Consider the following 12,718-nt stretch of genomic DNA (forward strand, 5'->3'; position numbering starts at 1 on the left):
ATGGTAAAGTCAATCATTTCTAGATTAAAGTGGAAGAAAAGCCGAACACTAACTATTGGTAAAAATGTTCCCTCCTCCTATCCTGTGTAAAAAAAGAACTGTGCATTTACCTACTTTTAAACCACTCCAGTCATGTGATCCTGCAGCTCCGACTGTGAAAGAGAACGCTTGAAAACAGATGTGAATTCTGAGAGCCACAATGTCACCTACAGGCTCCTATGTCCCAGCTGTTGTCGGAGCTCCCTCCTCTTCCCTGCAGCAGCTGCTCACTCCCCTTCTTTCTTTGACCCTTAAGGTGACGCGTATGATCTTAATTCCGGGTCATCCCTGTCACTTTCACAGCCAGCACATACCTTTGTGGTAATATCATGATACAAAATTGGAGCTACCACTATTTTATTCTCTAGTATCTGCTTTCAGAAAATATATAATGTTTGGGGGTCTAAAATGATTTTTTAAACAAGTACAAAAAATGCAAAAACAGCCCTGGCAGCTGGTTTAGAGGAAAGTTCAGATTTAAGTTAGTTTAAAGCAGAAATGTTTTTTCCCCATGCAGTGGGGCTGTGCCTATACTGCGCGGGTTAACTGCTGGTTTTGTCCAGGGGCACGCAAAAAGGCTATACTTGATCATCCGGATAACAGCGCTCCCCACATCCAGGGGTGGACTGTTCCTGCCGTCTTCATGCCCAGAGTCAGTTTATGGGCATGATGACACCAGGAACAGTCCATGCACAAGACCACTAGCATGCAGGGGGTTGGGTTGGGGGTCAGGTCTTGTGCTTTGAGGATCAGCAGATTAGGTGAGTATGGCTCTGCTCTGCCCACCCCTATACAAGAACAAGCAGTTAACCTATGCAGTGCGAGCACAGCCCCACTGCATGGGAAAAATATTCCCAGAGTTCTTCTTTAACCACTTCAAGTCCGGACACTTTCACCCCCTTCCTGTCCAGGCCAATTTTCAGCTTTCAGTGCTATCACACTTTGAATGACAATTGCAACACTGTACCTATATGAATTATTTTCATTTTTTTGAGACAGATAAAACTTTATTTTGGTGGTATTTATTCACCACTGGGATTTTTTTTTTTTTTGCTATATAAATGAAAAAGTCCAAACATTTTTGAAAAAAAAAGTGTTTTTCTTATAAAAGTTTGCAAATAAATAATCCTTCTTCATAAATCTTGGCCAAAATGTATTCAGCTATCTTTTTAGTAGAAAAAAAAATAACCCAAATTAGTTTATAACGAAAAATTATAATTTTTAAAACTATTTTTTACATTTTTATTTTATTTTTTTATATTATTATTTTTTTTAAATTTTTTTACATACTGTCACCCTAGCAGTACAGTGTCACCATAGTGACACTGTACTACTTGTGGGGGGTGATGAAGATTTTTAATTTTTTTTCACACTGATTGCTTTTACACCCATAAAGTCTATAAAAGCAATCATTTCTCCTTCTCTCTGGCTGCATTCTTGCAGCCATTGAGAAATACTGTGTGAGCTGTGATTGGTCACAGCTTGTCACATGGTACAAGGCTGTTGTAAATAGCCTTGTACCATGTGACCTCTGTAATCATTCACAGATTTCACACATAGTAAGCAATGATATCAGAAAATTACATCTTGCTTACTACTATTCATGTGATCATCAGTGATCACATGATCAGGACCTCACACAGAGGTCCCCTACAGCGATCAGTGTTCCGCTGTGTCCCCCGGAAACAGCGAGCACCAGATCGCGGTGCCGCACATTCCCAGGGAGCACGCACAGGCAATGGATGAGGGAGGACGTTTATAAACGGCCACCCACTCCTGCACTGCTCCCATCCGGCTGTTTATGTACATGGGTCTAAAAATAAACCGTTGTAATCTATATAGAACACAGCTATTGCAAATCTGAACCCCAGGAAATCTAAAACTCCCCCTTGCAGTGTGGCTGTGCCTGCATTGCGAGGGTTAACTGCTCTTTAATCTATAGAGATATGCAATGGCAGCCTATATATTCTCACACTACAAATATTGTTAAGGTCAGACACGCCATCCAACATTTCCATCCATACTACAGCATAAAAATAACCAACCCTACTTTCTTTTTGCTGACTGTCTGGTATAGTTTCAATTCAGCCCTAGGGGGCACTCTAAACACACATACAATTTGTAGGATTAAACATGTGAAAGAAGGACAGCTCTTTAGGCTTTAAAATGTTTAAAAAAGATAGATAGATAGATAGATAGATAGATAGATAGATAGATAGATAGATAGATAGATAAAAAAATGTTATTATGAAGGGGATTTTATCAGTTTTATTTCTTGTTTGTTTGTTTTTTTAATAATTCTAAGAGTAAATTGCAAAATGAAATTAAATATAAATAATTAGTATCTGGTGAGTCCTCAATTTGATGGGGTGTTGGTCACTGCAGGATCACAATGATGGTGGATTGAACAACCTGAAAGAAATATCACAGCAATGAAATGAACTGAACATTATTTCACATTTGTACACTTTGCTGGAAGTTTCTTTATTCCCTTTCCTTTTTTATGTGTTATCGATTTATGACCCCTTGTTTTAGGGTAAATTTAATATAACTGAGCGCTGTGTATGAGGATGTTTCAAATTACTCATTTATCTGTAAATAATTAGCATTAGTTGCCATGAATGACAAAAAGGTAAACATTAATCTCTTACTGTTTCTTCTTCTTCCTGTTTTCCTCTCCTTTTCTTTTTACTCTCTTCATCTCTCTTTTACTCCTTCTCACCCTCTTTCTCTCTGTCTCTTCCTCTGCCTCCCCCATTTCTGTCCCCCATCTCTTTACATTTTCTCCACCTCCAAATATATCTCTCACTGTATTGTTCTCTCATTCCCTTACTTCCACTCTTCCTTGTCTCTTTCTTTTCCTCCACTGATCGTCCTCCACCTTCCCTCTCCTTCTCTGTCATAGGAAATTGATGGGAAATCTCTTCTTCTGATGACCCGAAATGATGTCTTAACTGGACTTTCCTTGAAGTTGGGTCCAGCTCTGAAAATCTATGAGTATCATGTAAAGCCCCTGCAGATGCAGCAAATGAAGAACACACCTCCATAATACAAGAAAAAATTGGCTTGTTTTGTGGCCACAGGACAGTTGTGTTTTGTTTGACCAACAATATGGAAATCTGCCACCAAATCCGAGCCAGCAATGATATATCCAGGAGGATTCCTGACTGAGAGAGTTCACATATCCGTAGCTCTCTACTGTCCCAAGTTATGGATCCTGGAAGAGGTGGGGCTTGAGGGAGAGGGTGTGTAAAAAAAACTTTGTAAAAACAGGGTTGCGTTTGGATGAATATGGTATGAATGGGTATTTTATGGGGTGGGGTTTACATTTAGTATGATTTCAGGAGAGAGAAAACATTTTTGCAAAGCTTGGTTAATTTTGGTGGCTCATATTGAAACATGTTCAGTAGCTGTTGTTGGTGAACTTCAAAAGAGAGCACACCCTAAAAAGCCTGTGCAATATATTTTTCCTAAGGTGTTTACCCATATTGTAGAATCACTTATGAACTTATAGCTTTGACAATCTTGATAAAGCTGGACATATAAAAGATATTAGTCATACAAAGAGGAGTCTACTGCATAGTCAAAGGCCCTTATTTTTTGATGGGCGCTGAACTTTGTAGACCCTTCCACAAGGCCATCTTTGGGTAGGTTTCAAGAGATAAAAGCAGAGTAAATTCCAGTCAAGGTGAATCTTGGTCAGTGTTGTGTTACATTTTTTTCATTGTCTGTGCATCAACTACATACCCTATATGACCTTCACACTAATGGGAACATGTTCTACAAGATTTTAGAGTGTGTTCATGGGAATTTGTGTCCATTCAGCCAAAAGGGAATTTGTAAGGTCAGGTTTTAATGTTGGATGCAAAGACCTGATGCACAACTAGCATTCTAGTTTTTCCAAAGGTGTTCAGTTGGGTTGAGGTCAGGGCTTTGTGCAAACCACTTGAGTTCCTTCACATCATCAAGCCATGACATCAATTCATGTTAATATGAATCTGGCTTTCTAGATTGCACAGCCATGTTGGAACCAAAAAGGACCTTCCGCAAACTCTTGCTTCATGGTTGGAAGAGAACAATTGTCTAAAATGCCTTTGTACATTGTAGCAATATGAGTACCCATTAATGAAAACACCTGATCTCACTAATTTGTAGGAATGTCAACATACCTTTAATGTTTAGAGTATCTACCTGCTGAGACTATTGCTTTTACTGCTGTAACATTTTTTGCTTTGTCTCTGTTGGTGGCCATTGCATCTAGACCAGTAACGTGCTCCACAAAAGGCTCACCTTCATCCCATCCCCATATTGCCAGCACTGTCCTTGGAAGAAGCCATTGTCTCTGTTGGTGGCCATTGCATCTAGACTAGTAACGTGCTCCACAAAAGGCTCACCTTCATTCCCATCCCCATATTGCCAGCACTGTCCTTGGAAGAAGCCATTGCCCAGTAGGATAATGTCATCTCCAAAATGGCCATGGAGCCATAAAATCCAGAGTGAGCCTGTTCACACACGAGGCTGTGCTGCACCCAAAAGTGCTTTGGATGCCAACACTGAACTAAGAAACCTGATATTACTTCAAAGCTGTTTCCTCTGACTTGTGTTGAGCTCTAAGGACCACTTTCTTGTGTGCAGCGTCCCAGTTACCTAAAATTACCAATAAACCAACTGCCACCCTGACTGGAAAATCCACTGTTTTTCTCAGTTAATTTTGGAACCTTACCCTGCCATGCCTGAATACCATGCACATATGACCATGTTGTTGCCAGCCTCTTGATATGTTCCATTGATGTCCAGTGACCCACCACAGACATAAGTCATCTAAAGCCACCAGAAGATCATAAATGATGTGTAGAAGTTCTGATTCCCTGAGGCCTTGTGGTGGGAGATGGAGTTTGGGTGCCATCTTGTCTCATAGACCTATATCTGCCAGTGGTAATATGTTTTTAGAGTATATTTATATGTACAGCAGTGATTCCATTCACGAGGCCCAGCAATTCACATGTGCCTCTTATCTCTGCGTTGACATTAGTTCTGTGTGAGCTAATAGGCTGCATGGTGGTTCAGTCCACAACATGGCTGTCTCCTGTAGATGCTGCATGTGTTTGAAAGTTTATTTTATGCATGAAAACATGCCATGCAATAGAATGTGTTCTCAGTTCTTGTTATGATACAGTGTTACAATATTTGTAACAGACTCATTTCGTTGTAAGGTTACAATATTGCAAGGTTGTGTAATTCTTTTTTTAAGTGCATCTATAGCCAAAACTTCACTTGACTAGAGTAGGCAAGGCAGACCATTTATCATATTTGTGTGGGAAATACACAATTTTCCATTGGTCATCAGAATGGGAAAAGAGAGGAAAAATTCCAATGGACACACATTGTGATGACTAACAAGTGATCCCCCCTCACTTTGAGAGATTTCTTCTTACTTCTTGTTAGGTTCCCAGGTCAGGAAGGAAGGGGAAAATCTCCCCAACGTGACACAAAAGGCAAAAAAAACAGACTGGGATTCCATACTCTATAACTTTTACAATGTTTTGGTTGAAGATACTCTTTACAAAAATGTGGAAATAGAGACACCATTATCCCAACAAGGAAACAGATACCATAGAAAATATATATTTCTGATATGGCTTGTTTGGTTATCTTTATCTCCCCCAAGAAGCTGAAAAACTATAACATTTATTAATATTACATGCTGTACATCCACATCAGTCCCTGCCCTCGAGGAGCTTTCAACATTTGAAAAACATTTCCCATATAGTTTGCTTTCCCAAAGCTGTGCTTATTCGTATATCCATCTTATGGGTCTATATGTGTGATAGAGCACAAGGAGTCCTATTCAGTATTAAACTAAAGCCTCTACTCAGAACAAATATACTTAAAGCCCAACTTAAAGTTGGACCAATAGCACCCAAGTAGCACTCCTCATTCTCCCCCACCTCCTTGCATATGTCTGCTTTACTATATTTTCCTTTTAAGAATTGTAAGATGCTCTGCCAATGATACCATTGGCAAGTTAAGAGTAATCACCTTAGGTCACCCGCCAGCTGCCGCCCCCCCACTAATTGCAGAGTTAGCTTTAAAAATCTTAACCTAAATACCCCTTTTACTTAACTAAAGCATCACCTGAAGGCCACTCTATATTGCTCAAGTCCAGCAATTTAAACAAATTTTGAGTCCCTGAAATTCATTGATTCTAGCCAAATCTGGCTTTCAAACAAACTCTTACTTGGATGAACCTGGCAATTGACTCACCCAACACCAGCAATAAAAACCCAACAGGAATCCCTCCCCCCCCCCCCCCAAAAAAAAAAAAGTTGAGGCTGCTGCTTTATATGATTGGGTACCTTACATTTCCCCTTGTAGGGACCTGTGGGCCCTCTTCATGGTCATCCTTGGATGCTAAATTATTCCTCCTGTGATATTAGCCCTTTTAGTATTAAATAAACCTGTAATCTCTGCTTCAGTTGTGCATGGACTGTGCCATTTGTTGGTTTGTATATTTTCTTTTTCCCATACTAAATATACTGGACACTTGTTTATTAAAGTGTCTGAAGGAAGGATTGTCTTAAATAGCCCATCCTGCTTATAGCGACTAATCAGATTTTTTCTTTCATTCTCATTGTACAGTGTGGAAGAATAAAAACAAATGCCAATACAGACTGTCTAAAACATGGAAAAAACATTCACTTGGTGCCCAATTACTAAACTTAAAAATGTGCATTACACATTGCAGTGTCATTTATTTTAAATGGCAGCCCAATTCAATAGTTACCGAAGGTTATGGTGCACTATGTCATAAAAAAGAAAAAAAAAACGCTGCACAGGTTTTTTTTTTTTTTTTTTTACCATTTCTATGTATTAGCAGTGCATCCAAAAACAATGAGCTGCCTAGGCTAAGTCCAACTTTTACAGAAAAATAATAAATGCACATATATTTTCTGAAATTCATTTTTTTTTGCATAGGAACCTGCAAAGCATTGCATCCATGATCAGTGTATCGCAGGTACAATGCCAGGCTCCTGCAGACTCTTCCAGCTCTATGTCCAAACTGAGGTATGGACATTCATTTGTAGAGCTGAAGGAAGTGCCAATGGACTACAAGTGTTCCATTGAAATTCATTCATTTCAGTTCATTCTTTCGCAGATGTCTGTGAATGAATGAAGCTGCTGTGCTGGCCGAGCCCTGCACAGCAGTGCTGATTTCGAAAGTGGCAGCTGTTGTGGGAGAGAAGAACCCCTTTGCACTGTCTCGGGGGGACTGATTTTGGTGTGGGGGGGTCCACTTTGCACCATGTTATACCCTAAATACAGGTATAATATGTAACATGGTGCAAAAGGTGGAGTTAGCTTCTAATGCACGTAATGGTAATGCGTGACGCAATACACAGGAACAGACAAATGTGATGCATATTAAATTAGAGCAAATTTAAATTTAAATTAGAGAACAGCCTTGTATTTCGGACCAGTGCCCTTACAGTGGAATGTTTTATTGTATTTAATGGCGTCCCTTTTAAAAGTGTTGGCTTCCCTATGAGTGTTGACTGTCCGAAACAATGGCTTCCTCAGACACTATGATAAATGAAAGCCATGCTGCAATTCTAGACTAGAGTTGGGAAGTGTATGTTGCCTATTATGTTTAGCTTTTGATAATTGTAAGTGTATTCAATGTCATCCTGAACATATCTGACCCTCTTCTCATGAAATGAGTATTAATGGTGTCTAATTATAACTTGAACTACATTGCTCATCAAGGAGATGTTTCTAGACAGGGAACTAGAATTTCTTGTGATCTAATGAAATGTATTTAAACAAAGCTTATATCTAAAGCAGGGGTGTCAAACTGGCAGCCCTCCAGCTGTTGTGAAACTACAAGTCCCATCATGCCTCTACCTTTTGGAGTCATGCTTGTAACTGTCAATCTTGCAATGCCTCATGGGACTTGTAGTTTGGCAACAGCTGGAGGGCCACCAGTTTGACACCTGTGATCTAAAACCAAAACTTTTTTTTTGTTACATTACAGTATTGATATCCACCAGGTCATCCTAAAGCTTTCTTCTCTCTAAGTATGCCGTCAATTGCCTACAATTTGTTGTTAGAAAATCTGCTTGCTTCTCACTAAGCACTGCTACCGTGAACTTCCAGCCAGGAGCATGCACAGTAGGCGTCATAGAACGGTCGCATGACTGTGGGATTTGGGACTAACTCTCCCATCATGCCCTGGATCATAAAAAAAAGCACATGCCAGCCCATCCTCCTGGAGCTGCCAATCCATTTACTTTGGAGAAGGAGCAGGAGAATGGCTTGGATACGCAGGAGAATGGCTTGGATACGCAGGAGAATGGCTTGGATACAGCAGGGGTGCTCAACCTGTGGCCCTTGGAGCCCTCTGATGTGGCCCTCGACCTCAAACTAAATGCAGGAGTTTTGGTGCTTTTTCAGAAAGTGCATCTCACCCGCAAGATATAATAGAAGTCTATGGCAAAGCGTAGCTAACCCGCAGGAAAGCCTCAGGTGCACTGTGAAAGCAGCCTTATAGGGGCTCAGGACAGTAATGGCCTGTTTACATTTTCAGATGGGGGCAGTTAAATCCCATAGTTGAGATATGTTTTTACCACACACCCTAACCACTGGTGTAGCATCAGGGATCCCCATGGCAACCCCGCAGCAATGCTCCAGGGGGCCCATGCAGCCTTCCTGTCACATTCTGTTTTACAGGAGGGGAGGCGAGGGAGGCATATGCAGGAGCCATCCCTCTCCATTTTCCTCCTGCTCCGGCTTCTCCTCCTCTCCCTCCCGCCGGCATTCAGAGGCTGCAAGAGTAAAATGTCCATTATGCTATTCAAAATAAAAAAACTTGAAATTCTAAACCATTTCATTTCATTGTGGCCACTGGCCAGTTACTAAATCACTTAAGTGGCCCTCACTGTTTAAAAGGTCGAGCACCTCTGTTGTACAGAGTATCACCACAGCAAGTTACAGCAGGAGCACATTCATATAGGGTGTCTATGGTGGGGCTCCAGGGAGCCCTGCAAGGCAACGGAGCCACCCTGAAAACAAAATTGAAACTTTAAAGGGGAATTGGAAAGAAGCCAGAGGCTGCAATCAGAAGACAGATATCAATCAATGTAAATTCTAAAGTGCTGGTCCGGCTGGTACCATGAAGCATTAAACATAAAGATTGGATGACCGCACACCGAGAGCAATAAGATCCAAAAAAGTTTTGTTCCAAAGATCAAAACACGGGGTGAACAGCAAGTGCTGACGCTTGTCACGCCAACAAATGTGTTATGATTAGGAGCTTGTTGGTGTGAAATGCGTCAACACTTTACCCCGTTTTGTTGTTTGGACCTTCTTGATCTTGGAAACTAAATTTTATGGATCTTATTGCTGTCGGTGCGCGGTCCTCCAACCTTTATGTTCAATGTTTCACGCTACAAGCTGGACCAGCACCTGGCTCATTTGGGGTTAAACAATTGGTCAACATGGAGCGGTGTATGGTCTTTGGACTGTACGTTCTAAAGTGTGCTGATGTTTTACATTCTAAGACAGAGGGTGTAACACTAACTTTGGTTTTAGTTTTGGGTTGAAGTGTGGAAGCGTTAGAACTTATGTCAGGTTTTTCTTGTCATTTGTGTCCCCACTGGAGAGATTCACCCCTTTATTTTGTCCTGGTGACACTTATCACTGGGACAGAATGCGAAGGGAACATTCTACAGTTGTCACCAGCAGGGGCGGACTGACCATTTGGAAACTCAGGCACTGCCCGAGGGCCCAGGGTCAGTAGGGGGCCCCATGAGATGCCCCTGGTACCTTTTTCATAGGTTTTTTTGAGTTTGGGCAAGGACACAGGGGCCCCATGATCCCCTATTGCCTGGGGGCCCCATGAGTTGTCAGTCCGCCCCTAGTCACCAGCACAGAAATAGAGAAACTTCTGATTTCACATCTTTTTAGGTGACACCTGCCTAAGAGGGATTTCTTCTTACTTCCTCTAGTGCCTCTGAGACAGGAAGTGAAGAATAAGCCCCCCAATGAGACACACACACAAAAAAAATCAAAAGAGGGGCTTTATATGAAACTAAAAAAAAAATTGGCTTTAGATACATAGTGAAAAGATAATTTAACTTATTTTATAGATTGTTTATTAAAGAGCTACTCATATTTAAGATAGATAGATAGATAGATAGATAGATAGATAGATAGATAGATAGATAGATAACATAAGTCCTATGAATTCCTTGAAACTGACACATATAGATATATTTTGTAGCCCTTAAAAGATGAATCTACTAAAAATTAAAGCAGTATTAAACCCAAAAGCAAACATATATTATACTGCAACATAACAATTCTTAGATGTGATGGCTGCATTAGTTTTCTTTTTTTAGACTTTCTTTTTCTACTTTCATCTGGTGATCCAGCTAGCAACTCTGTTATGTGTCAGACGTTCAAGCTCTCCAGCAGGACGTATCAGTTTACATGGATGAGACAAGTCATTCAACACTGGCAGGGGTGCTTGCAATGATGAGCTTTTATTTATTCATTTAAAACTTTTTTACCAAAAGGAAACAAAACAACTGATTGCAGTAACTAATTATAAAGTGTGACCTGGGGTTTGGCTTTAATTTGTGATTGTATTTAAATCTGCTGGTACATTTAACATTCCCCTCCCCCAGACTGACACTGCTGCTGTCCGTTGTGCCTCCTGTGCTCATTCATCCAGAGTGGTGTATCACTAATGCAGGAGGTGTGTTATTGGCCAGATCACCAGGTGAAATAAAGCCTAAAAAAGAAAACTAATGCAGCCACCACATCTAATGACTGGTAAGCTGCAATATGTTACATTTTTTGTTTTAGGTTTAACACTGCTTTAATATTTCAGATCTGAGTGGGTGCTGGTGGTAGAATCACTCACAGGCTTCTTATATTGCTCTGTCCTGGTTCACACTAATGAGATTCGGGAAACGCAGAAAATCCTGCGCTTTTCCCGCGCTGCATTGCAATCGCAAGGCTTCCATGCGATCTGCTGCAGGTGTCAATGTTAAATTAATGACAAAACATTACAAAACGCAGTGTGATTGCCAGATTGCCATGCGATGCAAATCATATTTGGGGAAAATAAAGGTCCTGCACCATTTTGGTGCGGCTGCGATGCGATATGCGCCATACAAAATTATGCCTCAAACTGCACCACACAGACATCGCATGTGATGTGCACAGGACTGCGGTGCGATTACTGTGCGAATCCCATGCGGTGTCCCACACCAGACGAGTGCGAACCTAGACTTGGGGACTCATCAAGATCTCAGCACCTACATTTCTAGATCTGCCACCATTATTGTAGTGGGAGGAGTCTGCTGGTGTAGGTGGAGCTAATAATTCTGCTTTGGAGATCTCATTGAAATGTCCAAGAGCTGTAAGAGGACTGTAGGTGATCCTAGCTGCCTAGGTGCACCCCTAACTGAGGAATTTCTATCAAGCAGACTGAACCTTTCAGTGTGATATATTTTAGGTACATGCATTCTTTTTGCTGTGAAATAAATATAATAATAGAAATGAAACGTTATTTTATAATATTTTGCTGACAATCAATCTAATAAAGTTGAACTTTCTAAGTGTAGGACCAGAACACAATGGTGCTTCTAAATTGTTGGTGCTGAAACCCTCACAGGAAATATAGATGTATTTTATTAACAGATAAGACCGCATGAGAGACTATTGCTGATGCTTGTCAGTGCTCTGAAATGTACAATAAACATTTATAACATCTGAGTATGCTGTGTGTGTGATCTGTAATTATCCATTGATGTTTTTGTGGCTTCACTCTCTACCTGTGGGAGGTGTCCTCCTTGGTTAGCATGTAGGATGTATCTAAAGTGTCCGCCGCATAGAAGTGTCTGCCCTGCAGTCAGGTTGGCTCACGCTGTCACCTGTTTGACCCCTGAGGAAAAAACACTCTTTTTGCTTTGTATTTCTAATCCAATTGCAACTTCTCCTTAGGATGTCCAAAAGCGGTTCAATATCTGCTCCAGTAGTGACTCCCACTGCTCATCCTTACTAGTGATTAATGTACAGTACACACAGAACAGATAGCATATTCCAGCACAGGTTCACGTCCATGTAGGATTTTGGTCATACAGTTGTAAAAATTGCAGGATGTCCTGTTTTAGTGCATTTGATACATTGGCAGCTCATTCAAAATGAATGAGCTGCCTATCTCAACACAGATTAAAGGAGCATAGGTTACCAAAACGTGCTCGTGTGGACAAGCCCATAAGCTAGTCCTCAGCCATTCTCCAGCATGTCTGTCTCCGTTCACCAGCACACACCTTTTACTGTTCACCAGCAGACTCCCATCTCCCTTCACCAGAAGACATCCACCTCTCTTCACCAGAAGACGTCCATCTCCCTTCACCAGAAGACGTCTATCTACCTTCACCAGAAGACGTCTATCTCCCTTCACCAAAAGACGTCTATCTACTTTCACCAGAAGACGTCTATCTCCCTTCACCAAAAGACGTCTATCTACCTTCACCAGAAGATGTCCACCTCCCTTCATCAAAAGAGATCTATCTACCTTCACCAGAAAACATCCATTTCCCTTCACCAGAAGACATCCATTTCCCTTCACCAGAAGACATCCACCTCCCTTCACCAAAAGACGTCTATC

The 12,718-nt window shown here is 41.0% G+C and overlaps 1 protein-coding gene across 1 annotated transcript in view; it reads left to right on the plus strand.

Moving 5' to 3' along the window:
- Positions 1-11,820, plus strand: part of SAMD13 (sterile alpha motif domain containing 13) — a 32,403-nt gene extending 20,583 nt beyond the window's left edge. Inside the window, exon 4 of the mRNA XM_089684394.1 lies at positions 2,945-11,820. Within this exon, the coding sequence (XP_089540520.1) occupies positions 2,945-3,088 (144 nt within the window). The 3' untranslated portion in view covers positions 3,089-11,820. The remainder of the gene's footprint in view (positions 1-2,944) is intronic.
- The last annotated feature ends 898 nt before the right edge of the window (positions 11,821-12,718 follow it).

This window comes from Staurois parvus, unplaced genomic scaffold, assembly GCF_062004578.1.
Source record: "Staurois parvus isolate SC_StPar_1 unplaced genomic scaffold, SC_StPar_1.0 ptg000347l, whole genome shotgun sequence".
Lineage (NCBI taxonomy): Eukaryota > Metazoa > Chordata > Amphibia > Anura > Ranidae > Staurois > Staurois parvus.